Raw genomic sequence first — 27,335 nt, 5'->3', positions numbered from 1 at the left:
CGTGACGAGGTGCTCGGATGAGTCGTTCTTGCGATCGGAACAAAGTGGGGTGACGTAACGGATTACTAGCGCGGCATCTGGGAGTGCAACATGCTCATGCAAATTAAACAGCAATGGTTTTGGCATACTGCATGATGTTTTGGCGTTTAAATTGGGCGAAATTAGAAAATCTAGGTACGTTTTCCAGTATACACTATCCAAACTGGTCATGCGAAAATTTAGTCTAGAAGTGATTTGTGAGGCACTCATCGCACTTCTCATGAACATATTGTATCCGTGGATAACGAGGTTACGTTCCTCAAGAAAGTGGAAGCGAATAATGAGCGCTAGACATTTATGAGCTGCGATTAAAATCACTCCATTACAATTGCGGTGATTTACACTACGCCAGACTCAAAGGAAGATCTTTTCTGATATTGAATACATGAAGCTCGTTACAGAAACATCTGATCAGAATTTTTCCTATCTTACAGTCAGTGACAATGCAAGAGCTGACATAGTGATCACCTCATATCAAACTGGGAGACGGACTGCTATTTGGAAAAAGATAGACATCATCTCGGAAGCGGCAAAGGGAACAAACATTGTATTGAGAATAAAAGGACCGAGAAACTGTGCGATGAACCAAGAGGTCGGAACTGTACTGACTCAACGCAATTGCGGTCTCGTACGATTGCTGGCTGTTGGAAAGGGATAAGCGGTGAGGTTGCAGCCACGCTCATTTATGGTCTACTTGGCACAAGGCTGTATACTACACTATACAGAATGACAAAACTCTATAGCTTAGAACCAACTCTAAATTCAACAGCCACGGCACGAACGAGGACGTGTCGTATGCAACGCAGAAGGGTTAGGCGACACATAGGCCCTGTTATGCCTGACTCAATGAGGCTAGGCTGCTCTTGAGTAAGCTGGTAGTGCGGGGGGTGGGGGCGTACATCCAGCTCCAGATAATCATGTGTCTAACAAACACTAACACGTTGACCTCGAAAACGAATTTGTACATGATATTGCAATGTCAACCAAAATGCATAGTTCCAGCTCCTATCAATACGATCTTGGTTCGTATACTCGAAAGATTACCACATCCTCCCCGCACGCCCAGTCATGGTTCGACCGTGGCTTTATCTGGAGCTATGCGTTCAACCACGAGGAGTCCGCCCGGTGTTTCGGGAGAGCAATCAAAGACGACCCAGAGTGCGCCATGGCATATTGGGGTGTATGTATACAACCTGAACTTCGGAATAGCGCACGGATTGATACCTAATCATGGTAGCTCGCTTTTGCCCTCGGGCCGAACTACAATAAGCCTTGGGACTTGTTCGATGAGAAAGAGCTCAAGACAACACTGGAGAAGATAAACGAGGCAAACCAAAAAGCTCAACAGTATGCACCCGATAGGACGGATCCAGAAAAGGCCTTGATCGACGCGATACAGGTACGTGTTCCCAAGAGCCTGAACGAAGCCGCGTTCGTTACCTGTAATGAGGAGTACGCAAAAGCCATGGAAGACGTCTATAAGCGGTTCCCTGATGACATCGACATCACTTGCCTCTACGCTGATGCTCTCATGAATCTCTCAGCATGGAATCTATGGGATCTCAAGACGGGTGAACCCACCCCTGAATCACATGCACCCAAGGCAAAGGTCATACTGGAAAAGGCCCTACAAGACATTAGCTCCCAGGAACACCCTGGTCTGCTCCATCTGTACATCCATCTGATGGAAATGTCAAAAACCCCAGAAGCAGCATTAGCCTGTGCAGATCGTCTGAGAAGAGTTACCCCGGATGCCGGCCATCTGGTCCACATGCCGAGTCACATCTGGATCCTGGTTGGTGATTACGGGCGTGCCATTGACTCGAACGCAGATGCATGCTTGGCAGACGAGAAGTACGTCGCCGAACATGGGACACAGAACTTCTACTCCTTTTACATGATGCATGACTATCATTCGCTCATATACGCGGCAATGTTTGCGGGGCAGTACAAGGTTGCAATGGACGCTGTCAGTCGCATGGAAGCCTCGCTACCTGTGTCACTCCTGCGCATTGAGAGCCCGCCCATGGCAGACTGGCTCGAGAACTTTTCGTCGGTACGCGTCCATGTCCTAGTGCGCTTTGGGCGATGGGCAGATCTGATTGCACTTCCAATGCCCGACGATAAAGGTTTACATTGCGTTACAACGGCTATGATTCATTACGGCAAGGGAGTTGCCTATGCCGCTACTGGTGATATCGAGAGGGCACAGGAGGAACGTGCCGCCCTGGTTGCGGCAGTAGAGCGGATACCGTCCTCCCGTATTTGCGGGGACTTTCCAAACAAATCCAATGTAGTGCTCAAGGTCGGTATAGCAATGCTGGACGGCGAGCTCGAGTACCGGAAGGGCAATTTTGAAGAGGCCTTCAAGCATCTCGAAACAGCTATTGACCGGGATGATGCGCTTACCTAGTAGGAATCCCGCCTCGTCCATGAGATGTGAGTGAGTGTACTGACATGGGGTCTCTTTAGTGCCGAGCCATGGCCCTGGATGCAGCCAACCAGACATGCGTATGCCGCCTTGCTCATGGAGCAGGGCCGAATAGAAGATGCAGCAGGTGCTTACAAGGCTGATTTAGGGTTTGACGACACTCTCCCTAGAGCAAGACAGCACCCGAATAACGTTTGGGCTTTACACGGCTATCACGAGTGTCTGCTGAAGCTCGGAAGGGTCGAAGAAGCAGGGATCGTAGGGCAGCAATTGCGTATCGCACTTGCTGTAGCGGATGTAACTATCGATGCCAGCTGCTACTGTCGGCAGGGTGGGAACGCATAGTAAGTGAGTGGGTACATTGATACCTAGAGTAGGACCGGTTGCGGCTATCACCAACAATGGCGTCTCTGGTTCTGCCTCCACTTGGTTGCTCAGACCCTGGTGATGGTTGAGGGCGATCTCCCAGCATCGTGGGATCACGGTCTTGGGACATTCCTATGTGGTATAAGCGGGAATTGCTTTCAATCGATCCATGGTTTGGAGAGAGCTTGGCTTGATCACTGTGGTCGGATGCCGCACCCCCGATTGCATCGTACAATCAGATTACCACGTGCGTGGCTGTAATGGTTCCCCTTTTGCTTAATTTACGAATTGCGTATAGCAGGCGCCTTGGATATGCGTCGGAGGCGGGCTCCGACACCATCCAGACGCAAAGGGGGCGAGGCGAAGGACGACCTACTATGTACCTGGACCAGCCGTGGATGAGAGGGGGTCGGCTGTCATTAAGCCGCGCTGACTCGTCCAATCATGACGATCAGCAACCCCGGCACTTGGACAGGCGTTTCACGATCCAATGCTAACCAAGAGCAGAAGGTCGCCGACTCTACCCGTATCCTTGCACTCCCACGTTGTTGGCCATGCTTGATCTCGCTTAACAGCAACCATCTGAAATGTCATCCCAACACAGCACCTCGCAACCACCCATCCTCACCCGGCTGTTCCTGCAGGAATGCGGGCTCCTCACCCAGCCTGTGCCCCACGAGCGCCCTCTACTAAGCTACTCACCTTGAGAAATATGGAACCTAGGGCAGGCGGTGGATCCAAACAGCCCTAGGCATGCATCGCGGCCCCCGGAACGTAGTCTCTGACTCTCAATGTGACAGCGGCAATTGAATCATTAAGCCGTTAGATCCCCAGCTGATTAAGGCTTCTCTTTGTATGCATGGTCATGGGTCTGGATCTTCACAAATTGCGGTTATCAACTCACTTGCAATCCTTCGCTTCATTAGGCCTAGGGACTATGATTGCTAAGGCTGGCTCGCACGAGCTGCTAGGATGACAAAATTGCTCTAACTCGATATCCCCTGGTCCCTCTTTGGAGGGATGACAGTTGGGATCAGCGTTGACTGAGCTATGGAAGCCATGTTTTGGACGCGGGCGGGCACTCTCCCTCCCGTGTCAAGAATAGCGCCGTGGGCCGCGCCTCTCCCTGGGCACCCATTCATTGAGTGCTGGCGAAGCGAACTGTTTGACTCGCCATGCTGGATACCCAATGCTCTGGCACCAAAATATATGGAGCATAACTACTCCAGATTCTGCTGCGACTTGGGTGTGAACCAGATTTCCCCGACATTGCGCCATCACCATGGAATCACTACACGAGAACAGGGGGCCGGAGCTGCAAGCGGTATGTAGAATCACTGACTGTAGACATGAGATTCACAGAACTGACGGTAGCAGGTGTGCTCGACATTCGTTTCTCTTGCCTTTGTAGCCACTGTTTTGAGGGTCTACACACGATCTCGCATCGTCAAGGCTTTCGGCGCGGATGACTGGTGGATGGTGGCTGCACTTCTTTTCCATGTCATGTTTGCAACTTGCGCAATAGGCGGTATTCATTATGGCACTGGACGCCATATGAGAACGCTTACGAACGAGCAACAGTACAAGGCTCTTCGGGTAAGGTCCTCGAATTTGTAGCTTCGCCGACTCAAAACTAACAGTAGGTGTAGTATTGGTGGCTATGCTACATTGCCTACTGCTGGGCAATGATTACGTCCAAGATTTCCATCGGTCTCTTCCTTCTGCGCGTCACTGTCCAAAATATCCACAAGTGGATCATCTACATCGCCATGGCCCTCACCATGCTTACTGGACTGGTTTTCTTCTTCGTCACATTACTACAATGCACCCCAATCGCCTTCTTTTGGGACAGACAAATCAAGGGCGGCTACTGCGTCAATGTGGACATCATCATTGGCCTGACATTCTTGTACAGCGCCATCTCAGTTATCAGTGACTTTACCTTTGCGATCTTACCTTTCTTCCTCATCTGGTCATTGAACATGTCCACCAAGACGAAGGCCATGTTGATTCCGGTTCTCGGAATGGCTTGCGTGTGAGTAGAACCCATTTCCCCCTCTTTGGTTTTATAGCTGCTGACACACAGCCCCCCCAGTGCAAGTGTAGCAGTTGTCGTCCGCATGGCCTACGTTATGGACTTTAGAGATCCAGACTTCCTGTGGGCTACAGTGGACATTGCCATTTGGTCCGATATCGAGCAAGGACTAGCCATCACCGCCGGTTCCCTCGCCACTCTGCGTCCCCTCTGGCGAGAAATCGCAACCACGCTCAGCCTCTCGTCAGCTTTCAGCCCCTCTACGCCATCCGGTATGCGCACACCACAATGGAACGGCGACCCGACGTCGAGCCAGTCCCGCAAGAAACCCTCGATCTACAGCATGACGAGATCTCTCTTCCAGACCGAAAAGGGGACTCCATCAAAGGAGCTCGATGAAGACTATGGCATGGGCAATCTTGCGCCCATACGGCTACGAGATGATCTCTCTGCTGAGAACGAGAAGACAGACAATGGGTTCTCCACATGGCGGATAAAGGGCGGAGGAAGCAAGATTTCAGACGAGGAGTGCCGTATTGGGGAAATCACAAGGGAGACGTATATCGAACAGGAACGTGGAACCCGATGAAATGTCTGATTTGTACCAAAAAAAGCAAAGTTCAAAGATACGACAAAAAAGTCACCATAACAGCCCGAGGTAATTTAATTTGATGCCAGCGACGAAAGCGAAATATAGATTTGAAGCAGACACATTTCTGCGATAAAACACTCTCATTCTTTTGAAGGGACGAAAAAAATAGTTAATACTATAATCCAAAATCGATAATCTCAACTATCACAAACAAACAAACATCACATTCAGTAACTTTTGCAAGGAAAAGTGAAGTTGAACTCATCAATGACAACGGCAACATCTCACGCCTAAGTGACTTGACCACCCCCCACTACTACACCCGTAGCCCCCGAAGAGCCTCCAGCTCAAGCCCGCCCGTCAGCGGCGGCTCCCGAAACAAAGGCCATGCTAACACTAAGTAAAAAAAGTAAAAAAAAGCCACCACCAAGAGAAAAACTCCCCGAACGCAGCAGGATAGGATAGGATAGGACAGAAACCGCGCCAAAAAAAAGGAACGTAAAACTAGGGTCTAGAGCTATGAGAGAGACCCTTGATTCGCGTTTTCCCCTTAGTCCCAGTTTTTCCAACAAGGACGAAAAAGCAAAAGTGCCGGTCCGCGGAGCGGCACATTAGGGTCCTGACTAATATTTTTTTCACGTTTAACTCTTCCTCTTTCAAATCAGGGGAGGGAGGATGTGGAACTTTTGCCACGCGAGAAGCGAGATGCATGGGGGCCATGTTTCGTCGTTTGTGAAGTTAAACGAAAAAAAAACAAATTTCTTAACTATTAGTAGCGTGCACAAGACACAGACGACAGCGATGGCGAAAATGCCGAGGACCGATTCCCCCGACTACACCTAATTATGAAACAGAAAATCGGGGAAAATAAAAATGTCATATTGTTGACAATGTCCGCGGGTTTACTAGAGAATACGAGAGTGACAGAACCGTGATTTTTTTGAGAATACGGGGTGATGGGGAGAGACAAGTGAAAGCGCGGGATCAACGGACATTACCCGTTTTCGCGCGTAGGAAGTCCTCGACTTGCTGATCAGACGGTTCGACGGGACTATGGGTAGTAGTTTCCGTCGCTACTGTCGATGCCAACGATGAGGAGGAGGAGGAGGTCGAGGTCGGCGATTCAGGAGGGCTAGCGCTATCCTGTGCTGGCGTACAACTACTGGTGCTAGTGTCGTGGGCGGGAAGTGTTAGTCGTGCACCATTTCGAGCCGATGAGTCCGAAGGCGACGACGGCGCCGGACACCCCCTAGGTTCCGTTGCTCCATTAATACTGTCAGCTGCAGTCTCCATTTCTGCTCCACTACACTCCGGATCCTGTCCGCTTGCCGCGGTGCTATTATTTCTGCTATGTTGTTGAGAATGCGGCTGCGGATTGCTAGTTCGTTGGTTCGAGGGCGTCAGATCGCCGCGGAAGGGTCTCGACTTGCTCTCCGCAGCCTCCTTGTCCACTTTCCATATGCCGGCTTTGGGGTCAATCGTATAACCCTGTGGGTCGTACTGGACCAATTCCTCGAATATGGGGTCCTTGTCTACCCGTTTGAAGAAGACGGGGGTAAATGTCTCGCCTTTTGCTTGCTCGTCCTTACGCATTTGTCTTTGTCCATTTTCAACTTCGCTCTTGGCCTTAACAACGCCCCTCATATCCCCTCTGCGCAACGCGGAAATGACGTGCTGCCATGCCTTTCTCGACTCCCATGGATCTTGCTCGGACAGGTCAGGAACAGTCATGGGCTGTTGTTCGATGCTGCGTACGTCACAGGTCTCGATTTCCGTGCCGCTACGTGCATCTTTGATGGTAAAAGTGCTGTTCCACGTGCCTTCAAGGATGTAGATGATATCAGAAGGGTTGTCCTTGTGGAAGAAGCGCGCACGAAAACTGTTCTTTTGTCCGAACCCGAGCAGTGATTTGCCTTCAAAGTGTATGTGCGATATGTATCCATTGGAGCAGATGAGCGAGTAGTCACCGTAGAGTTCGGGGTGCGGAACGCCACTAAGAAGACCTTTGACTTTGATACTAGGCAAGGGAAGTAGATAGTCTTCGTCGTATTTATCGATATGGACTATCGCATAGCCCTTTTGCTTGATAGCCACGTTTCCGTTGAAAGTGATTTCCTGCTCAGTGAAACCTTCGGCGCGAATACCGACATGGTTGTTCCACAGGTAGCATGCAGTGATTGGCGGGTGATGTCCAACCTGCTCAGATACTAACCTGGTTTCGCCCAGGTCTTCCATGTTCCAGCCCCCTAGGAAAATCTCTCCAATAAAGGCATTCAAGGGCTTCTTGACGCCATCCTCTTCTTTTCGTCCTCCATACTGTTGGCCGCGTAGTGAACAAAGAAAGTTCTTCAATACGAGCAATGCCCGCTTTTCTGGGTTTTCCTCAGTTGCTGGTGCGGCCCAAAGATATGGGTGATCTGCCCAATATTGTGGTATCTCCACAGTCGAATTATCTGCGAGTACGAATGGCGGTGCAGTAATATTTGACAAGTCTCCCGAAATGGTCGCAATGGATGCCAGAAATTCTTTTAGGACGGACCTATTGTGGGTAATATCGTTTGACATATTGAGGTATTCACAATTAGATTGCTACCGCTTGTTGTGATTTCACAGTAATTAGACCTGTCACTGGTACGTAGTTATGCTGACAGTAAGTTGGCCTGTGACGGTGCCAAGTCATGACGTCAATGTATACTAGTGTAAACGGATTCAGGCGGCCTGGCGGTGCAGGAACGATTCGGGCGCACCATCGAGATTTTGTGGCGGTTGATCTCACAGACTGACGCGGTCGCATGCGTCAGTTGGGTTTCTCTGCATCTGCAGTACTGCTTAGAGCAAAGTTCGCCGGCTGTGCCCTCTTATAATCCTTCCTCAACCCCACCATTCTTATTCTACTCGGCCGTACTGCTCTTCTACCAGCTACACCCCAGCTGAGTCTTGTGTAGATTCCTCGGCGCATATGTGGAGTGGTGTCACATGGCAGTGTAACTCATGATAAACGTATGCGCTCATCTCATCCGATGGCTTGATCTGAGACGATTTGTTACTTTTTCCTGTGAGTGGAATTAAGCGATTGTTGTTGTTGATGATGTGTTGTAGTCGAGATGATAGTTCCTTTGACAGGTCGTCGAGCATTATATAGGTGGTTTATTGGGGAGTGTAATTGTTCGCCAAGATTACCTCATAAACGGCTATCGCTTACCGCATTTGAACGAGACCGAGAAGTCACCCCAAGCTACCAAAACAATTTCCGAATCAACATTTAACGATGAGTATATTAAGTGCATCCATCTAGGAGCGGCAAACTATGCTGGAAAATAGGTTTACAAAAGGGTAAAACGAAACTTAAGATCCCGGTCAATTACGCTTCGTTGCTCATGCCCAATCCCAAAAACTCGAATAATATAGGGTTTCCTGCAACAGCTATATAAGCAATACCTGATGTACGTTAGCGGTGTGCTTGCAAGCAATCGTGATTGACATACCGGTATAAACGATCAGCTTCGTTACAACTTCGACGTCGTAGCGTACTCGTGGCTTCGTAAGCATCATGAAAATCTCGCGCTTCTCATTCTCCTCTTCAGACGGCTCGTGTACAGTTTTGCAGACACCGCCTGCAGTATCTGTATCACTTTCTGGTGGTGTCACAGTGTTGGTCTCGGGCAATTGCACCTTACCCGTGCCCATCATCTGCTCGTATGAATGGACGCGAGATGCCATTGGCGTTGGCAGGAGGCGTGCACCAAGGAGCGGGTCCGATTTCTCCGCATTGGGTGTGTCGGGCATCGCTGGGCTTGGAACCCATGTAGAATTCTCTGGAACGGCACCATCTAGCGAGTTCACACTTTCACGGCGCCTGCGGTTGCGGTACGCAAGCGTCTCATATGCATCTGCAGCGGATTGAGGACCAACTGAGACGGATCGCTTGCGCGGCTGAGCGAGATTCTTTAACATATGTGGTAGCTCTGATGCAGGCGGAATGACATTATCGTCATCTGCAAAAGGTTTAATCGAACTGTACTTGGACGCATTCAAGAAGAATGCGCGAGGCATGTTCCAGCGAGCCTGTTCAAGCAGACGGAAGATTGGAGGCAGTATGGTGAACAGGGCAGGCTTCATGGTTGCTCTCCAGACGAAGATGACAACGACGCCCAAGAGAATGCGAATGGTTGCTTTGAGCAAGCCCATCTCGTGCAAGTCGAAGGGCACCGAGGAGGGATATGCATCTTGCAGGGCATAGCCCGTTTGGGCATAGTGCCAGGCACCAAGGTTTATGCCTATGACGACGCCAGCGAATGAGACGCTATCGTCGTAGCAGGGGCAATCATCGGCAGGCTCCGGATGGACGCGGACAAGAACACAAACTACCAATGTCGCGATGAAAATGTGCAATGTGCTCCCACTAAAGACCCACGAGTCCATCCAGTCGCCGTAGACGAGCTGGAAGGCAGTGATGAGGGCGCCCATAACACTGCCCACTATGACGTCGAGAAATCCGTGCATGCCGCAGTAGAGGCGGCCGGCTATGATGGACAGTGCGTAAAAGTAGAAAAGGGCCTGGAGGCCCATGTTGACATTAGGGTTGTCCTGCTGGGCCGACTGGCGCAACGTGTAGATGGCATAAAAGGCCACGGAGACGGCATTGGCAGAGTGCGACGAGGGGAAACCGTATTCGAGCGCAGCCGAGCCCGACATGGAGATGCGGGCGAGAGGAGGTGAGAGGGGGCGGGGGAGGCAGAGCAGGTCCTTGAGGAAGCCGGTGCTGTAGACACCAGCGGCAAGCATGAAGACAGTCCTGTGCACGTCAGACATGGCAGCGCAGTCAAAGACAACAGCGCACGACATACGCTCGGCCAACACTGGTGTAGCCACACCAGAACTGGATGGGCAGGAAGACCATGAAGAAGGTGTGGGTGCCGAGGTTTGCGGTATAGGCAAAGTAAGAGTCGAGGAAGGGCGAGCGCAGCTTATCCTGCAGTAAGGCCAGCCACGGGGTCTCCCAGCGCACAATGGGGATGAGGCGGTTGCGCAGGGCATTGCGCCACTGGGGGAGCTGCTGGGCGTAGTGGTCGTGGCCCTTGTTGCCGGCGTCCAGCTTGGGTTTTGTCATGGCTGGCGGCGCCTCATGTTGCGGAGGCATAGCGGCAGCGGGCGCAACAGCGGCAGCGGGGAAGAGGAGGAGGAGACGAGGGAGCCGGGCGCGTCAGTCGCTTGTGCATGTCCAGGCGATTGATGCTGCGGCGGGCGGCGGTTTAGTTGTCGTCGTCGTCGTCGTCGTATGTACTTGCAGCCTTGGTGGTAGTGGTGGTGGTAGTGATAGTGGTGGAGTTGGTGGTTGTAGGGCTGTGCGCCCGCCGTCTGGCAGGCCACGGAACGAGCGACCAGGACAGGCGGGCGTTGACACTCGGCGCTAGCTTAGCGAGCCGCTGGCGCTGTAGCGCGGTTGCCATATGCGACCGAGTGCTGCCAACAATCAACATGCGCCTCTCTTAAGCCCCGACCACTCGCTCCCCACACGCTCTCCCGCTCCAGCTCTGCTCTGCTTTGTTCTGTGTGTCTTCATTCATACCCTCTCCCTGCTCACCATCCCGTGCAGCACCAGCCAGCCCGCCTGCCCACCACCACCACCACCTCTGGCGAGATACCACCGTATATACCCCATACACACAATGGCCGCCACCTCGCAAAACTACGACTACCTGCGGCGCAAGCAGAGCACAAAGTCGCCCGTATCATCAATGGGCCCTGTCCGCGGCCATGCCCGCACCCCCAGTGAGCGCAACAGCAATGGCACCGTTAGTTCATACGGCACTACCAACACGCGCGACACAGCAATCACCGAGCCACCCGCATACTCGAAAAAGCTCGTCGTTGTCGGCGACGGCGGCTGCGGAAAGACGTGCTTGCTCATCAGCTACAGCTCCGGCAACTTTCCAGAGGTATGTCAGCAGCGACAGCACCACCATCATCATCAATACAGAGACTAATGCGCCCCAGAAATACGTGCCCACCGTCTTCGAAAACTACATCACCCATACACCCCATCCGCCGTCCGGCAAGATGGTCGAGCTGGCCTTATGGGACACGGCTGGCCAGGAGGAGTACGACCGGTTGCGCCCTCTCTCCTACCCAGAGACAGATGTCATCTTCGTCTGCTTCGCAATTGATTGCCCAAATTCGCTAGAAAACGTCATGGACAAGGTAAGAGAGCTAGCTGAGCCAGCACATCCATGCATGCACTGACACGACTCAGTGGTACCCCGAGGTTCTCCACTTCTGCCCAACCACACCGCTCATGTTGCTGGGCCTCAAATCCGACCTGCGCAACAAGAAGAACTGCATCGAGCTCCTCAAGACACAAGGCCTGACGCCCGTCACCTCGGACCAGGGCCGTGCCGTGGCCGAGAAAATGGGCGCCGTCTACATGGAATGCAGCAGTAAAGAACAAGACGGTGTCGAGGAGATCTTCGACATGGCCGTCACCATGGCCGTTGGCGACGAGCACAAAGAGCAACAAGACCGCCGCCTCGGCACCGCAAACTCAACATCAAGAGGGAACACAACGACACCCATCCCCGCTGGCGGCGGCAAGAAGAAGAAGCGCAGCGGCTGCACCGTCTTGTAATCTCCATATGACGACGCTGGACGATACGATCAATATGTTTTAATGACCACACGCTGCCCGCCCTCCCTCACTGTCTTGACATGTCTCTTCCTTCCAACACATCATGGTCGAGTCTTTTCATGTACATGGTTTGGGGGCGTTTTTGGTTTTTCTTTGGCATGACAATGGACATAGCGAGTCCAAACGCCTACAATATCATTTTCCCTTTTCTTGTATCTGTATTCGGTATTTAGTATGAGCGCATAGCGAACCTGCTTTCTTGGCTTTGCCTGCGCCCAGGGAGTAAATGAAGCGCAGTCTTTTTTTTTGAACCATGCTCGATTTCCAGCCCTATGACAAGCATTTTACTAGTAGTGACTTGCTCAGGGGTATCATTGCATCATCTTCCCGTAACGCCTTGTTCAGGTTTATATGAACCATTCACCGTGCGCAACGCTACGCCGCGTCTTGTCGAGTCCTCGTCATGTTGTCAACAGGGGTCCTCTGCTCTTTCATTTTCTCTCATCGGGCACCTCCGTCTCACCCTCGTGCTCGGTGGCCCCCTCTTGCGTGCTTTCCTGCTGCTCGTTGGGGTCCTTGGCCATGACGTTCTCAAAGTGACTCCACAGCGACTCGACGGGCGCGAATTCGTTGCCGACCGACGTGACTTCTTCGAGCGAGCGGTTGAGTTTGTTGATGTTTTGCAAGACGACTTCTAGGCTCTGCGACCATAGTTAGCACGCAAGCGCTAGATTGTTGCAGCGACATTGGCGGGCCACAATGTCGGTGTGCAGACCGGAACATTGAACGCACTTGAGCAATCTCCGTCACCAGCATCTCGCGCTGCTGCTCGTAATATGTCTTTGGTGCCGCTGCCTCCTGGCCATTTGTAGATCCTACAAAATACGGTGGTGCCATGATGCTGCTGCCGCTGTGTTGATATGTCAAAGGCGAGCCTGTCGCGTCCGTCTCCGGTGTTGCGGGGACCTTGCCCTTGTCGCGCTAGCTAAGCGAGGCTGCTGAAAAGTCGAGCTTTACCTTTAACTCTTTCCTTTCTCCTCACAACTTTCACGATGAAACCTCACAAGTGACAGGTAAGCAAAATCTTTTTTCGTCCTTGCTTTTTGCGCCTTATATGATGAATACCCAATAATCTGTCAATCCCCTGACTCCCACAAGATGGGACCATGGTGAACCAATATTGTATTCACACTCTGATCCTCTAGCCAACTCAGCGTCTCACCTCACCGCTACATTGACCTATAAGAAACTGACCTTTGCCTCGCTTCAGATCACACAATGGCGCAAGCGCCAGCAACCAACCCAATCAAGGAACCATTTCCCATCTCCCTCGTCGGTGGTCGCTACCTCCTCTTCGATGTGGACGTCATTGCGCACTGCCGTCGCGCGCACAACATCTGCGGACTCTTGGTGGGCACGATCCCGAACCTCAGTCAGCAAAACGTTTTTCTGGGCGTACCGCTGGAACTTATGCCGGAAGAGGCTCGGGTACTCGTCGATAAAGGCGCTGCGTATATCGTGGATGATGCGCAGTTTCATGAAGAGAACTTTGCGAAGATGAGCAGAGAGGACAGACTCAGGTACATGGCCGAGATGGATAAGAGAGGAGAAGAAGTGGCCAAGGAACAGAGAGAGGCTGCAGAGAGGAGGAAGGAAAGGGCCCTGCGCGACAAGGGTTTGAAGATAGACGAGGGTAGTCTTGCTGCAAGCTCGGTGTCTGAACAAACGCTCAAAGTGGATGACTCAAGTCTCTCAGGCTCTGGTCTGGGCTTCATCATGAAAGGATCGAGCTTCTCCGACTCGTATACGCCAGTGGAACTCACCAAGGTCGACCCGAGTCCTAGTATCATCAGCAGTTCCAGCCCTGTTAGCTCAGAAACCAGCACTTCTGATCTTGCGCACTCTGGTCTTGGGTTCATCATGAAGGGCTCAAGCTTCTCGGAGTCGTGGGTACAGGTCAAACCACCAAAGGTTGACTCTCCTGCACCTGCGCCTGCGCCTGTGCCTGCTCCTACCTCGGCCCCTGCACCCGAAGAGTCTCTCTTCGAACCAGTGTCTGTTCCTTCTGAACCTGAACCGTCCACCAAGGGCAACACTGTGAAAGGTGTTGCAGGTCAGAAGCATTTCGTCACGCCTACGACCTCATATCCACCCCTGGAGACCCCCGCTAAGGAGACTGCGGCCCCTCCCCCAAAGGTACCGGACAGTTACCCATTGTTCCGGTATTTGCACTCCAAAGGCTACTATCACATGCCTGGTCTGCGCTTTGGTTGCCATTACAACGTGTACCCTGGCGACCCACTTCGCTACCACAGTCACTTTGCTGCGACGGGTCTTGGCTGGGACCAGAAGTTTGAGCTTCTGGACGTAGTCGGCGGCGGGCGTCTCGGTACAGGAACGAAGAAGGCCTACATGATTGGCGGTGAGGATCCAGAAATAGACGCGAATGAGAAGGAGCCCGTCAGAGCCTTTTCCGTCGAGTGGGCGGCCCTCTAAGTGGCATCGCCGAGGAATAGGCCGATGAGGATTATGATTTTACGAATGCAATGCTAGACTAGAAGAAAAATAAACCCCAGTTCAATGTACATTGCTGTCGCTCTTGGAACTTTCGAATTACTTGTGAACATGCGCAGAGGATTCAATAGTAACAGTACCATCTGCGACTCTTGCTGGTGTAGATTCAGCTTGCGTGGTGATAGGATTACAGACCAGGTACAAAGTATCAAGATAGAAAAAACATGCCGCGGCCTGTGGTTCCTGCAGATGCGATCCACCAATAAGGCGAGTGCAGTTTGACCCCGCTAATCGACCCCACGCGAGCGGTTTGCCAAAAGTTCGTGACACTGCATGCCGTCCTATGCGCCACACCACAACAGCGCCATGGCTTTGCATGACTTGTTGGGACAGTTGCCGGCTGGTAAGTGTTTGAAATTCGATTCTGACATCCAGTCCTGACTTTGGTTTAGAGGTACTCCTCATCTGGCACGACCATCGGCTTCCTATTTTGCTCTCAGCGCTCGTAGTAGCGACAATTGCGCGCCTCATTATTTACTCGCGCGACCGAAGAGAGAAGCTACCGAAATCGCCCGTGCCTCAGTCACCTATCGAAAAGCAAAAAGTCGAGCTCAAGCCTGAATGGCTCCCAGAATACACCACGACCCTCACTTCTCCAGATCTCAATGTTGATAACCACGCCGAGGATGACACAAGCGCTGTGGTCGCGGCCACAAAAGTAAAGAAGGGGCCCAAGATGGTCAAGGGCAGAAAAATACCGAAGAAGAGCGTAACACCAACCCTGACCTTCGATCACAAAACGGACAAGATACAGCCCCTGGTCTTCTTTCAGTCGCTTTCAGGTACAACCGAGCGCTATGCCGCACAATTCGCAAAGACAATCACAGAGTGGACGACTGGCTGCGACCAAGCTTCTTCTTTCCTCGAACCTCAGACCCACGATATTTCGTACATTGAACACGATGACTATTTTATAACCCCACCAAAGGCCGACCCCAACGTCAAGTATTTCTATATCATCCTCATACCCACCTACAACATCGATACCGTCCTGGATATATTTATTGAGAGTCTTCAAGAAACACACAATGACTTCCGTATCGATACAGCGCCATTGAGTGGGTTACTTGGATACTCCGTTTTTGGATTTGGAGACAAGGAGGGATGGCCAACAGAAGAGGAAGGCTTCTGTAGTCAGGCTAGGGAGGTTGACAAGTGGATGGCGAGGTTGACGGGCAGAAAGCGAGCATATCCTCTTGGCATGGGTGATGTTAAAGGTGATGCAGAAAAGCGATTGGAAGAATGGAGAATTGGAGTTCAGGACGCGCTGGTCGAGCTTGCCGAAGGACGAGGACTTGGTGAGGGTGTACCAGGTAGTGGTGATCCTGCTGAGAGTGACGAGGAAGATGTGGATGACGCTGAAGAGGGAAATGGTGAATCTTCACGAGTTGACGACGTCGAAGACTTGGGCTCCATGGTCAACTCTTCGTCATCGCCGATACCCATTGATTTCACAACCTATAAGAAATCTGCGCCTAAACTCAAATCCGCCCCTGCTCCAAAGGAAATGGTCCCCACTACTTCTCCTACTCACGCTGCTCTCACAAAACAGGGTTATAGTATTATCGGCTCGCATTCCGGTGTCAAGATTTGCCGATGGACCAAATCTGCACTACGCGGTCGGGGATCCTGCTACAAATACTCCTTCTACGGTATCGCCTCGCACTTGTGTATGGAAGCAACCCCATCTCTATCTTGTTCTAACAAATGTGTCTTCTGCTGGCGACACGGCACAAACCCCGTCGGCACGACCTGGCGCTGGGTCACGGACGCCCCCGAGATGATTTTCGACGGCATCACAGCAGCGCACTACAAGAAGATCAAGATGATGAAGGGCGTCCCCGGTGTACGAGCCGAACGCTTCAGCGAAGCAATGCGAATCCGGCACTGCGCCCTAAGTCTCGTCGGCGAACCCATCTTCTACCCACATATCAATGAACTCCTTGACATCATGCACAAAAACCGCATCTCCACATTCCTCGTCTGCAACGCGCAGCACCCGGCCCAACTCGCCTCGCTCATCCCCGTAACCCAACTCTACGTCTCTATCGATGCCTCCAACAAAGACAGTCTCCGCAAGATTGACCGACCCCTCCACCGCGACTTCTGGGAACGCTTCTGCGCTTGCCTCGATATCTTACGTAACCGCCGCTTCGAACAACGCACCGTTTTCCGTCTCACGCTCGTAAAAGGTTTCAACATGGCTGAGGAAGTACACGGCTACGCTGATCTCGTCGAGCGCGCGCTGCCTGGGTTTGTAGAGGTAAAAGGTGTAACGTACTGCGGTACGTCTGCTGCGGGGTCCGCGGGACTCACGATGCAGAACGTGCCGTTTTACGAGGAAGTTGCAGAGTTTGTCACGGAATTGGAAAAGGAATTGAATAGTAGGGGGCTACAGTATGGTATTGGGGCTGAACATGCGCATTCGTGCTGTGTTCTTTTGGCGGATCGGACACGCTTTATGAGGGACGGGCGGTGGGCTACTCGGATCGATTTCGAGCGGTTTTTCGACTTGAACGAGGGGAAGGTACAGGGAACGCGTGTGGAGGACGGCAAGGTCGTGGGATGGAGGCCAGAAGACTATGTTGGTGATGAGACGCCTGAGTGGGCGCTTTGGGGTAATGGTGGATTTGATCCCAGAGATGCGAGGGTATATAGGAAGGGCAAGGGGCCAAAGGCAGAGGCGGAGAAGAGTGAAGGGCAAGCGGAACAGACGAAGAAGGTGGCTTTGGAGTTTTAGATTGTATAGCTAGAGATAACTTGCGAGTAGAGCAAGAAAAGGAGTTAAATAAAAGAGTTGATATCTTGTCATCTATCGAAGAGTAGTTCTAAGGTATCATGAAAATTAAAACGTACATGTCTCAAGGAAAATATATTGGGAAATCTAAACCATACGGATATCATAAAACGCCGATTTTGTTTTTTAAAAAAAAAACCCCCACTCATATCATCATGCTCGCTCAAAAAGAAGCGGCTCCTTCTCATCCACACTCAACCTCTCCTCGCTCTCACCTTCCCCCCTCCACTCCTTCAACCCCGCATACGTGCCCCCCTTAACAATCTCCTTTGTCTCGCCCACCGTCCCAAAACAACAATGCTCGACCTTGCCCAACGGCCCATCCCTCGGATCATCCTCAAGCAACACGCCAAACCGCAGCTTCGTCTTTGTTAGATCCTTGGGAAACGGGTCGCCACCGAGACACGCACCCACGCTTAGATGGTCGAGAGTAGGGTTTCGCGTTGTAACCATGATACGCGAGAAGAGGACATCAGACGCGACGCCGTTTTTGTACAGGGACCATGCGCCGACGAGGACAAAGGCGAAGGTGATGGCGATGACGATTGCGTAGCCGATCCAGAGGGATTGCATGTAGTAGACGTATACCATCATTGTGCGAGATTTCCCACAGGGCGCGTTTTGCGTTTCGGCAGCGACGAGGTTGGGGTCGCTGAGCAGGGTGATGATCATGTCTTCGAAGAGGTCCTGCATTTCTGTTTTGAGATCGACGAGCGGGTACGATGTGGTGCTGTTTGCGAGGCGGGTTTCGGAGAGATCGGTGTAGGTGATTAGGACGTTGTTTTTTTCGATTTTGCCGCGGAGGAAGCGGCGGAGGAGCATGCCTAGCGTGTGGTAGGTACTTGCTACTTTGTATTTTCCTACATCGTCGCTGGGCCGGATGAAGTTTTGTGCAGGAGAGGCGGTCCAGTCGTTTTGTTTCTCGTCCCATTGGACGGTCGTATCAACGACTGGAGCAAGGAAGTCGCGCTGTTTGCGTGTGGCGTTCTGTCGGGGGCTATAGTCCATTTCAAAAGTGTAGTTGGTATAGTGCATGACGCATTTGAACATTCTTGGTTCGTGGACGGTTTTCCATGTCTCGTAAAAGGGCGAATCAGGCGCGTATGGCTGGTAGGTGTTGATTGCGTAGCCTATCCAGAGATCGGGTTCACTCTGGATGACACCCAACATGTCGCCTTTGCTTTTCGGATCCTGGTAATGATAATCGCCTTGATCTACATCCGCATAGTAGGTAACGTTTCCTTTCGGCGCAAGTATGTCTATTGAGAAGGGAGCCTTGGCTTTGTCGGCATCGCTGAGATCATCGCATTTATATCCTGGACCTAAGAAATTGATCGAATAAGTGCAGTTCCAGCCTTCGCCGCAAAAAGACATGGCTGCGTTCTCGCGGGATTGTGGCTTCTGCATGTAGACGCTGCTAAAGGCCAGGCGCCGAGCGGTCTTGGAAGGCTGGTCATAATAATCAAACCAACCAGGCTGTTGAGCTTTGATATCCGTTGTATTGAAAAAGCTCAGAGATTTCTTGTAGAAAGATTTTTGGTCTCGAAAATCGTAATCTGCTTCCTGGCCAAAGTTGAGGCTGGCTACCGAACACGTTCCGTTCTCATGCAAGGTACTTAGTTGAGAGGTAAGTGACGCTGGAGAAAGAACAGAGGCCAGAGGTATCAACCTTTTCGTACAGGTCAGCAAGGTCAGCTTCTTAACGACCACTTGACTTACCACGTGCAAGCGGCCATCAATGTTGCAAGCTTGCCATTGCGGGTCATTTCCCAGTTCATGAAAAATTGCGTGGGATCCTCTGTTGCTGAAAACAAGCCATCGATGCCCTTGATTGTCATGGCTTTCCGTCGAAACGTATACCAGATACGTTGACGATTGCACATGATGACGCACCCCGCGAGCGTACTCTTAACAAAGAAGGCTAGTGCTGTGCCGTACCTGACCATCTTCAATTGAGCTGTAGCCGGTTTTCCGTCAAGATATGAATAGAACAAATGGTGGCCCACTGCTGCAGCAAAACCAGCCAGAAAAAGCGATATTATCATCGCAGGAGTGGTCCAGTATATGTGCCATTGAGCTAATTCGCCCGATCTTCGGTCTAGTATAGCCTGGGTATCGGCATCTCTCGACGTGCTGTTGTATAGCGCGCGGTTTATTGTATACGACGACTCTCTCTTTGACTGTAAAGAGGGCCCCAAACTAGAGTTTCGCCCATGAACGGGTGCATACTGATCATTGCTCTGTGCAAACCCGAACACTGACCGGGGATGTAGCCCATTCCGCATGCCTTCATCCGAGTCGTGGGGTGGAGAGCGCCCACGGGAGCCATACGTGTCGCTATCGTCGAGGGACGGTCTGGATAAGTGGGCAAGTTCGATGGGGTCGTTGTCTGCATGGAAGGGGTCGTAGGGCTCGGGCCGGGTCTGTGGGGATACATCGCGCGACGAGTCGCTGGATGAGGGTTCTAGAGAGGTCATGGTAACGTGGTTCCTCGGGGCCTTGGGCTATGGCGGGCGAGGCTTGTATCATAAACTATGTAACGAAGCTAGAGTATCGAGCGACAAGTTGCACATGCATTATGACACGCTCGCACAGCATTCTCGAGCTGAAGGGGCAGCGAATGCCTAAGGGCCGATTTCGCTTTTTGTGGAACCTGGGGAAGAAAATTCCATGGCAGTCGACGCTGTGCGCGAAGACGATTGCTGCCTCTTTATGCGCGGCGTTGTCTGGCTGTGGTGCTGCCAGTGGACAAAGGTCGGGGCGTAGCGGATGACGGGCCAATGCTCGGTCATTGGTAGGCGATCACACACTAATCATCACTGCGCCTGAGTGGCTTAAAGCTGGATCTCTTCAGGGAGCTGAGAGGCAGTCTGCTCGTATTTAGCATACAATTGTGCCACAATCGCTTCCGCCACCGTTGTTGTTCGCTGCATGCTCGTCGACGCGTATTTTCGTTGACATGATGCTTGTTTTCACCGCCAAGCGCCACGACGGGACAGCTTGTTCTCCACCAAGGTCATCAAATATGATAGGATGAGACGTTTCAGCCGAGATTGTATGTGTCTGGAGGACAACACTGGGAGTGCGCTGTTTGATAACCGGCTCTTGGTCCATGAGAGGCTGCCTTGTTTCCCCGATGTCTGGCCCCCGACCAGGTACTACTACAACTAGTGTACACCACACTACGCTCGGGATAAGCAGCCAACGGAGTGGCGGAGACTGACACGCGTCGAGGTTGAACAGTGTATGCTTACTGTGTATGTGGGTATGGAAGGCAATCGAAAGTGGTGCGGGGCATGGCCAGGGCACGACACCACGCGAAAGCATCGCGTCCTTCTTCCTCTTCATCAGACCCACCCGCCGTAAACCCGGGGAGCTTACAAATGCACGTCGAGTAACTATCTCCCTCGCCATTCCACGGCCAGACATGTACAAGTATCTCACATGTCCGAGTCATCTCCGCCTTGACACCGGCCTTGCCCTGATGTCTTCGATTTTCTCCTCACTCGCCGGGGCCGGCAGTTTCTAAGCTACAGTACAACGCGGCCGAAGCGACCAATTTGGGTCTTGGAGATTCTTGATCGGCCAACTCGCCACTTATTTCCTACGCTAAGCACCCATGATACCCGCACTCTACAAGGTTCTCCCAGTTGTGACGTTAGATTGAGTTAGCAGCCATCCTGTTGTTGCGTCACTATCGGACCTTCGAGGACCCCACATCCACATGGCAAGCCCTGTACATATATAAGACGAGAGACCGACATGGCGGGAACGGCATCAAGCTGCTGGTATCCCTCAAAAGACCTAGTATAGCTTCCATACGGTCAAAGTTTATACTGTATAATCATAGTCTGCGCATTTCCTGAATAATCTTTTACGTACAATCAACATGGCACCATCAACCACCAAGGCATGGACCGTCCAAGGAAAGGACGGCTTCGAGTCTCTTAAGTTTAACGAGCAGGCCAAGGTACCTGAGATTGGCGACAAAGATGTCCTCGTCAAGAGTACGTAGCGTGAGCAATTAGCCTTTGTAACAACGCTAACCATGCAATAGTCCATGCCGCATCTCTCAACTATCGTGACCTCATTATCCCCAAGGGCAAATACCCCTTCCCCATGAAGGACAACATTGTCCCCGGCTCAGACGGTGCTGGTACCGTAGAAGCTGTTGGCAAGCACGTTACCCGTTTCCAGCCTGGAGGTATGTACAGATTACGCCAAAGCCGCATCGCCTAGACCAGGATACTAACATTTGCACAGACAAGGTCGTCACTCTCTTCAACCAGGGCCACATCGCCGGCTCTCTCGACGCACAATCCCTCGGTACTGGTCTCGGTGGCGCCGTAGACGGTACTCTACGTGAGTACGGCATCTTCGACGAGGCAGGCCTCGTCAAGGCCCCCTCCAACCTCAACATGCTCGAAGCCTCGACCCTATCCTGCGCAGCTCTCACAGCCTGGAACGCCCTCTATGGCCTCGAGTCGCGCGCCCTCAAGCCCGGCGACACAGTCCTCACCCAGGGTACCGGCGGCGTCAGCATCTTCGCCCTGCAATTCGCAAAGGCAGCTGGCGCAAAAGTCATTGCCACCACTAGTTCCGCCAGCAAAGCCGATCTCCTCAAGAAGTATGGCGCAGACCACGTCATTAACTACAAGGAGACGCCAAACTGGGGCGAGGAAGCCGCAAAGCTCACTCCCGGTGGTGCAGGTGTCCAGCACGTAGTCGAAGTCGGTGGCCCAACCACAATGGCACAGTCGCTCAAGGCCGTTGCCATTGACGGCGTCATCACCATTATTGGCTTCATTGGTGGCGGCGGAAAGGACCAGCCTACTTTCCTCGACTGCTTGAACAACATTTGCACCGTCCGCGGTATCCTCGTCGGCTCACGGCTGCAAATGGAAGACATGTGCCGCGCCATTGAGGCCAACGACATCCACCCTATCGTCGACGAGAAGGTGTTTGAGCTCAAGGATCTCAAGGAGGCGTACCAGTACATGTGGGACCAGAAGCACTTTGGCAAGCTTGCTATCAAGGTTGCTGCGTAGAATACATGTAAAATCAATTGCACACGAGTGGGGCCATGTACATATAAGCCTGTAATGAAAATAATTTTAGCCATTTCAAGCAATGTTTTCATTTCCATGTGGATCGCTATATTGAGCGCGTTGAGCAAAAACTCAACTATACAATCTCCCCTCAAGACTTTGTCCTAACCATTTGTACAAGAAGAAGCAAAAAAAGCAACGCAAAAAGTTCTATACTACATGAATCCTTGGACACCTTCGTTTAGAGTTTCCAATCGAGCCTACTACGTGCCCATCGGATATTCAAGAAGAAAGGCCGCGTTGGGGTGAGAAAATCGGAAGAAGCCTCTGTTGGCCGTGGGTATCGTATGTATGTGTGGGTGGGTATCAATTCGTTCCGTGTCGCCTTCCCGTAAAAAACGACCGTAACACCGTCGCTATGCGCCATGCTGAAGCAAGAATTTTTTTCCTGCCATGCTCCCAAACCATGCAATGCTATGCAATGTGAAAAATGAAATTCGTTTCTGTCCGACCAAGCCGTGCCATCGTCTTTAGTCCAGCTCCGTTGTGGGACGTCCGGCGAGCAGAGTAGCTGCGATGCGCTTGCGTGCGTCGTCCATGCCGTTAGTGGCGAGCACGAGCTTTGTATCGTCGCCGCGGAGGAGCGTTAGGGCATTTAGGAGAGTAAAGACGCCACAGTCGCTGCCGTTCAACTGCTGACTGCTGCGCTGAGTCGTGCCCTTGGACCACTCGTCGGCAATGTACAAGTCACCAAGCTCCTTCTGCAGATATTCATCGAGCTTATCAATGTACTTCTGCCCGCTGAGACTCATCGAGTCGAGGTATTCGATGGACCGTTTCTGAGGATAAACAGCCAGTAGACGCCAATGTCCTCGGTCGCAGATGGGATAGAGGATAAGTTTTGCATCCAGATACTGCTTGCCTTTGAGCTGGAACCGGTTGGACCAACGTGATGTATCCGCAGTGCTGTACCAAAATGATGAGAATGCATGGACGGGAGGAGCCGGTCCACCGCGCTTATGCTCGAACCCTGCCTCCTTCTTCTTGGCGGCTACCAGAATCGAGAGATACTCGTTGACAATATTGTCGTTCAACCAAGCCCTGGGGTCGCCATTGAACAGTTGAGGCAGCAGTGTCGCAAAATCCCGCGCATAGAGTTTCTGATCGATGACCCACTTGTCGGCCTTGAGTCCATTGCTGGTATTTGCTGCCGCAGTGTACAGGGTCTTCATTTCTTCTGGAGATAAGGGCGTGATCAGTGGTTTGGGTGGGGGAGGTGGCGGTGGCGCCAACGCGAGCTTGGTCTTGAAATCGTTGTGGAGATCTTGGACAAGCTCGAGGGATAGTGCCGATTCCTCAAGCGAGTCATCAGAAGTGTCAAAGGTGTCCAGAGGGACGCCATGGAAACCACTATCATTGGCATGAGGATCGATTGCTGCGGCCTTGGGACTATCGGCCGCTGAAGACTGGGGTGAAGATGGGGCCGTATCAGATGTGGCCTGTTGATTGCACTGGAAGTTGTGCCAGACTCCCCGTACGGGACTGGAGTTGATAATCTCTAGCGTAGAATCAAGCATATCGCTGACTTTTTCGTCACAGTAGAAAGATTTTGTCCCTGCATGCTTTGCCCATCGTACGGATGGTCTAGGTGGTGCGTCAACAAGAAATGATAGGTCGTTAGCGTATTCGAATTCGGGACTAGCGGGTTGGACGTTGGGTTGGTTAGGCGAGGCGTCGATTTTGGATTGGGCCTCCACTTGCTGCGGTGATGACGAAGCATCCGGCAAATAAGAGAGGTCCTGATCAACAGCCGGGGTGGGGGTGATTTTAGTTGGTTCGGACTCGGCAAAACCTTGATCCGCGGATCTTATTGTTGGAGGTTCCGTTTGTCGAGTGGCTTGGATACGTCTGTGTTCTGCGCCAAACTGTATCTTCACTAGTTGACGGCGCAGAGGTGTGACAGAGTGAAGTTTGGTTGCGCGGGGTCCGGTGGGTTGTGGGTTCTGGGCTGTTTCCAGATGTCTCTTGAAGAGGGACGGAGCAGGTTTCTGGGAGACCGGGCGGGCTGACGATTGCAACTGTGGAGGGCCGCGTGACGACAATGATGATAATACGGGCTGCTTAGGCCGAACAGGGGAGATGCGGCTAGCGGGCAAACGAGTCCGCGGGCTATTCCAAGCCACATGCACAGGCGAGCCTGTTTGCGCATTGCGAGGTGGAGTTGACGTGAGTATGTCGTCAAAAGAGAAATCTATGCTGATGTCGCCATCTTCTTCGTCATTGATTTCGGGTTCGGGTTCAGGTTCGTGGCCAGATAGGTGTGCCTCAAAGGCTGAGCTAATGTGCGCGTCTCGCGTTTGTAACGTGGACTGAATGGGTGCGGTTGGTTCGCGATTTTCTTCAGGACTGGCTGTATGGTTTCGGAATTCTGGCTGTGCGAGAGATGTGTGCTTTTGACGTTGGTTCTGGCGACGCGCCTGATTCGCGTGCACGCGTTCTGAAGGTGATGGTGTCGCAGCTTCATCATCTCCATACCCGGCAGCGACGAAGCGTCTCTTGTTGGAGCCAGAAGAGCTGATGACTGAGATTGCCTTGATTTTTTGCTGGTGCAGAAATCGGTTTGCGATGCGCCTTGGTAGATTGAGCAGGTTTGCGACATTCACTGATGCTACAAGTTTCCCGATGATTGTAAGGACAGAGGTTGGCGCGGGTTCGGGTGCGGCTTCTTCGGCGATCGAAAGTTCTTCAGGCCAAGCGCCCGGCATGTGAACGGAGGAAGTCGAGGGGGCCATTGCCTGTTGCGCCTGCTATTACTGTGAATCACGGATCGTGCACAGCTGCAATGACGGCTTACCTGCAGCTGGGAAGCGTTGAAGCCATGGGCGGAGTGCGGCGCGTCTGGAGGGGTGCTCGAGAGGAAAGCGCTGTATGAGCGCTTGTTGGACATTGTCGCTGTTGCCGATCGCGGTGGGAGGCGACGATGTGCAACCGTGACACTGGGGTGGTAGAGTGGAGAAAGGACGAGGTCGCGGATGCTGGGCAGAGCTGGCCGGCAGTAGCGCGAACTATAGTTCGCGCTAGTGACACTCACGTGACATGCTGTCGAATCAATCGGGGCCTGGAGAAACCATGTTCCAGCGCCGCCCGCCTTGCGTGGATGGAGTGCGTGCGTAGAGTTGATTCACCCTGTATTCCTGTGTTCAAACCCTGCTGCCACGCCTGATATTTGCCTGCACACCCCACAACCCCCTTGGACTCCCTCTCCCACACCCTACCAGTCCACACGCCCTATCGCCCGTACTCGCATCTGCCGCACGTCATTGGTCGAGTTTGAAAGGGAAGAACCCCTCGACAGCTCTACACCACAACACCCGACCACCCCACCTACACCAAACCCGCCGCCCCGCAATCATGGATACCAACATGGAAGACGTCAAGATGCCCGAGCCCATGCAGCTGTCGTCTGCCCCCACGTCTGAGCCGACCACAATTCCCACCCTCGATGGCTGGATTGAGAGCCTTATGAGCTGCAAGCAGCTGGCAGAGAGCGACGTGCAGAGACTATGCGACAAGGTATGCGCTGCTCGCTCGCGCTGAAAAATTGCAAAAGGTTGCGTCTTCTGACATCGGTTGTGCCACAGGCCCGCGAAGTACTCCAGGATGAGTCGAACGTGCAGCCAGTGGTAGGTGCCATTCTCTGCTGCCACCCCCTATATACTCACCATTGCACAGAAATGTCCCGTCACAGTATGCGGTGACATACATGGCCAGTTCCATGACCTGATGGAACTCTTCAAGATTGGTGGCCCCAACCCAGATACAAACTATCTCTTCATGGGTGGGTCCCCTGCCTCACACGCACTGGCTGTATGCTGATTTCCCCAGGTGACTACGTCGACCGTGGCTACTTTTCCGTCGAGACTGTGACTCTCTTGGTTGCACTCAAGATTCGATACCCCCAGCGTATCACCATCCTCCGTGGTAACCACGAATCTCGTCAAATTACCCAAGTATACGGCTTCTACGACGAGTGCCTCCGCAAGTACGGCAACGCCAATGTTTGGAAATACTTTACAGACTTGTTTGACTACCTGCCCCTCACCGCCTTGATCGACAACCAGATCTTCTGTCTCCACGGCGGTCTCTCTCCCAGTATCGACACGCTCGACAACATCAGGGCGCTTGACCGTATACAAGAGGTGCCTCACGAGGGCCCAATGTGCGACTTGCTTTGGTCCGACCCAGACGACAGGTGCGGTTGGGGAATATCACCTCGTGGTGCTGGATACACTTTTGGACAGGACATTTCAGAAGCATTCAATCACAACAACGGCTTGACGCTCGTGGCACGTGCTCATCAGCTTGTCATGGAGGGATACAACTGGTCGCAAGATAGGAACGTCGTGACTATATTCTCAGGTATGATGCTCCGTTCCAACTTGATGGCTTCAACGGCTTACATGTCACAGCACCAAACTACTGTTACAGATGCGGTAATCAGGCCGCAATCATGGAGATTGACGAGCACCTGAAGTATACCTTGTAAGTGTCTGTCGGTTCATCATATACTACAATTCTCTAACTCCTACTCTAGCTTGCAGTTCGATCCTTGCCCACGAGCGGGCGAGCCCATGGTATCACGAAGGACCCCAGACTACTTCCTCTAAACGAACCCATCTGGGGCTCTTGCCTGCAAATCTGAAGACGGTCGCACTTGGACATGATCCCCAAATACACTGTGTATGACTGCGTTTCTGTTGACAAAAGCTATCCCTGGTTCCGATGCAAGTGCATGACATCACCATGTCCTGTCTGCAATAGGACTATG

General features: G+C 52.3%; 12 protein-coding genes across 12 annotated transcripts; 7 read left to right on the top strand and 5 right to left on the bottom strand.

The window, feature by feature from the left end:
• Positions 1 to 1,027: 1,027 nt before the first annotated feature.
• Positions 1,028 to 2,815, top strand: COCVIDRAFT_98739 (hypothetical protein; the record flags this gene model as incomplete). Its single annotated transcript, XM_014701409.1, has 3 exons — positions 1,028 to 1,219; positions 1,277 to 2,451; positions 2,512 to 2,815. The coding sequence occupies 3 exons, from the start codon at positions 1,028 to 1,030 to the stop codon at positions 2,813 to 2,815; spliced, it is 1,671 nt and encodes a 556-aa protein (XP_014556895.1).
• A 1,303-nt stretch (positions 2,816 to 4,118) lies between these two features.
• Positions 4,119 to 5,460, top strand: COCVIDRAFT_98647 (hypothetical protein; the record flags this gene model as incomplete). The annotated part of the gene is made up of 4 exons (XM_014701408.1): positions 4,119 to 4,160; positions 4,214 to 4,432; positions 4,486 to 4,871; positions 4,932 to 5,460. 4 exons carry the CDS (start codon positions 4,119 to 4,121, stop codon positions 5,458 to 5,460), a joined length of 1,176 nt encoding a protein of 391 aa, XP_014556894.1.
• Positions 5,461 to 6,447: 987 nt separating this feature from the next.
• COCVIDRAFT_98667 (hypothetical protein) lies at positions 6,448 to 8,028 on the bottom strand (the record flags this gene model as incomplete). The annotated part of the gene is made up of 2 exons (XM_014701407.1): positions 6,448 to 6,539; positions 6,666 to 8,028. 2 exons carry the CDS (start codon positions 8,026 to 8,028, stop codon positions 6,448 to 6,450), a joined length of 1,455 nt encoding a protein of 484 aa, XP_014556893.1.
• A 796-nt stretch (positions 8,029 to 8,824) lies between these two features.
• Positions 8,825 to 10,603, bottom strand: COCVIDRAFT_37630 (hypothetical protein; the record flags this gene model as incomplete). The annotated part of the gene is made up of 3 exons (XM_014701406.1): positions 8,825 to 8,901; positions 8,949 to 10,258; positions 10,311 to 10,603. The coding sequence occupies 3 exons, from the start codon at positions 10,601 to 10,603 to the stop codon at positions 8,825 to 8,827; spliced, it is 1,680 nt and encodes a 559-aa protein (XP_014556892.1).
• A 529-nt stretch (positions 10,604 to 11,132) lies between these two features.
• Positions 11,133 to 12,088, top strand: COCVIDRAFT_15838 (hypothetical protein; the record flags this gene model as incomplete). The annotated part of the gene is made up of 3 exons (XM_014701328.1): positions 11,133 to 11,402; positions 11,461 to 11,664; positions 11,717 to 12,088. The coding sequence occupies 3 exons, from the start codon at positions 11,133 to 11,135 to the stop codon at positions 12,086 to 12,088; spliced, it is 846 nt and encodes a 281-aa protein (XP_014556814.1).
• A 491-nt stretch (positions 12,089 to 12,579) lies between these two features.
• Positions 12,580 to 12,985, bottom strand: COCVIDRAFT_98589 (hypothetical protein; the record flags this gene model as incomplete). Its single annotated transcript, XM_014701405.1, has 2 exons — positions 12,580 to 12,789; positions 12,881 to 12,985. The coding sequence occupies 2 exons, from the start codon at positions 12,983 to 12,985 to the stop codon at positions 12,580 to 12,582; spliced, it is 315 nt and encodes a 104-aa protein (XP_014556891.1).
• A 381-nt stretch (positions 12,986 to 13,366) lies between these two features.
• COCVIDRAFT_98805 (hypothetical protein) lies at positions 13,367 to 14,584 on the top strand (the record flags this gene model as incomplete). The annotated part of the gene is made up of 1 exon (XM_014701404.1): positions 13,367 to 14,584. The coding sequence occupies one exon, from the start codon at positions 13,367 to 13,369 to the stop codon at positions 14,582 to 14,584; it is 1,218 nt and encodes a 405-aa protein (XP_014556890.1).
• A 384-nt stretch (positions 14,585 to 14,968) lies between these two features.
• On the top strand, positions 14,969 to 17,402 carry COCVIDRAFT_15835 (hypothetical protein; the record flags this gene model as incomplete). The annotated part of the gene is made up of 2 exons (XM_014701327.1): positions 14,969 to 15,005; positions 15,055 to 17,402. 2 exons carry the CDS (start codon positions 14,969 to 14,971, stop codon positions 17,400 to 17,402), a joined length of 2,385 nt encoding a protein of 794 aa, XP_014556813.1.
• A 210-nt stretch (positions 17,403 to 17,612) lies between these two features.
• On the bottom strand, positions 17,613 to 19,936 carry COCVIDRAFT_26475 (hypothetical protein; the record flags this gene model as incomplete). The annotated part of the gene is made up of 2 exons (XM_014701349.1): positions 17,613 to 19,128; positions 19,179 to 19,936. The coding sequence occupies 2 exons, from the start codon at positions 19,934 to 19,936 to the stop codon at positions 17,613 to 17,615; spliced, it is 2,274 nt and encodes a 757-aa protein (XP_014556835.1).
• A 1,412-nt stretch (positions 19,937 to 21,348) lies between these two features.
• On the top strand, positions 21,349 to 22,507 carry COCVIDRAFT_98774 (hypothetical protein; the record flags this gene model as incomplete). Its single annotated transcript, XM_014701403.1, has 3 exons — positions 21,349 to 21,466; positions 21,517 to 21,663; positions 21,723 to 22,507. The coding sequence occupies 3 exons, from the start codon at positions 21,349 to 21,351 to the stop codon at positions 22,505 to 22,507; spliced, it is 1,050 nt and encodes a 349-aa protein (XP_014556889.1).
• Positions 22,508 to 23,037: 530 nt separating this feature from the next.
• On the bottom strand, positions 23,038 to 25,454 carry COCVIDRAFT_98810 (hypothetical protein; the record flags this gene model as incomplete). Its single annotated transcript, XM_014701402.1, has 2 exons — positions 23,038 to 25,314; positions 25,362 to 25,454. 2 exons carry the CDS (start codon positions 25,452 to 25,454, stop codon positions 23,038 to 23,040), a joined length of 2,370 nt encoding a protein of 789 aa, XP_014556888.1.
• Positions 25,455 to 25,918: 464 nt separating this feature from the next.
• COCVIDRAFT_37622 (hypothetical protein) lies at positions 25,919 to 27,174 on the top strand (the record flags this gene model as incomplete). The annotated part of the gene is made up of 6 exons (XM_014701401.1): positions 25,919 to 26,080; positions 26,149 to 26,190; positions 26,240 to 26,345; positions 26,393 to 26,926; positions 26,977 to 27,049; positions 27,102 to 27,174. The coding sequence occupies 6 exons, from the start codon at positions 25,919 to 25,921 to the stop codon at positions 27,172 to 27,174; spliced, it is 990 nt and encodes a 329-aa protein (XP_014556887.1).
• Between the last annotated feature and the right edge of the window lie 161 nt (positions 27,175 to 27,335).

Source organism: Bipolaris victoriae, assembly GCF_000527765.1.
Source record: "Bipolaris victoriae FI3 unplaced genomic scaffold scaffold_40, whole genome shotgun sequence".
Classification (NCBI taxonomy): Eukaryota; Fungi; Ascomycota; class Dothideomycetes; order Pleosporales; family Pleosporaceae; genus Bipolaris; species Bipolaris victoriae.
Note: the sequence above shows the minus strand (reverse complement) of the source record. Positions and strands in the feature narration are given on the sequence as shown.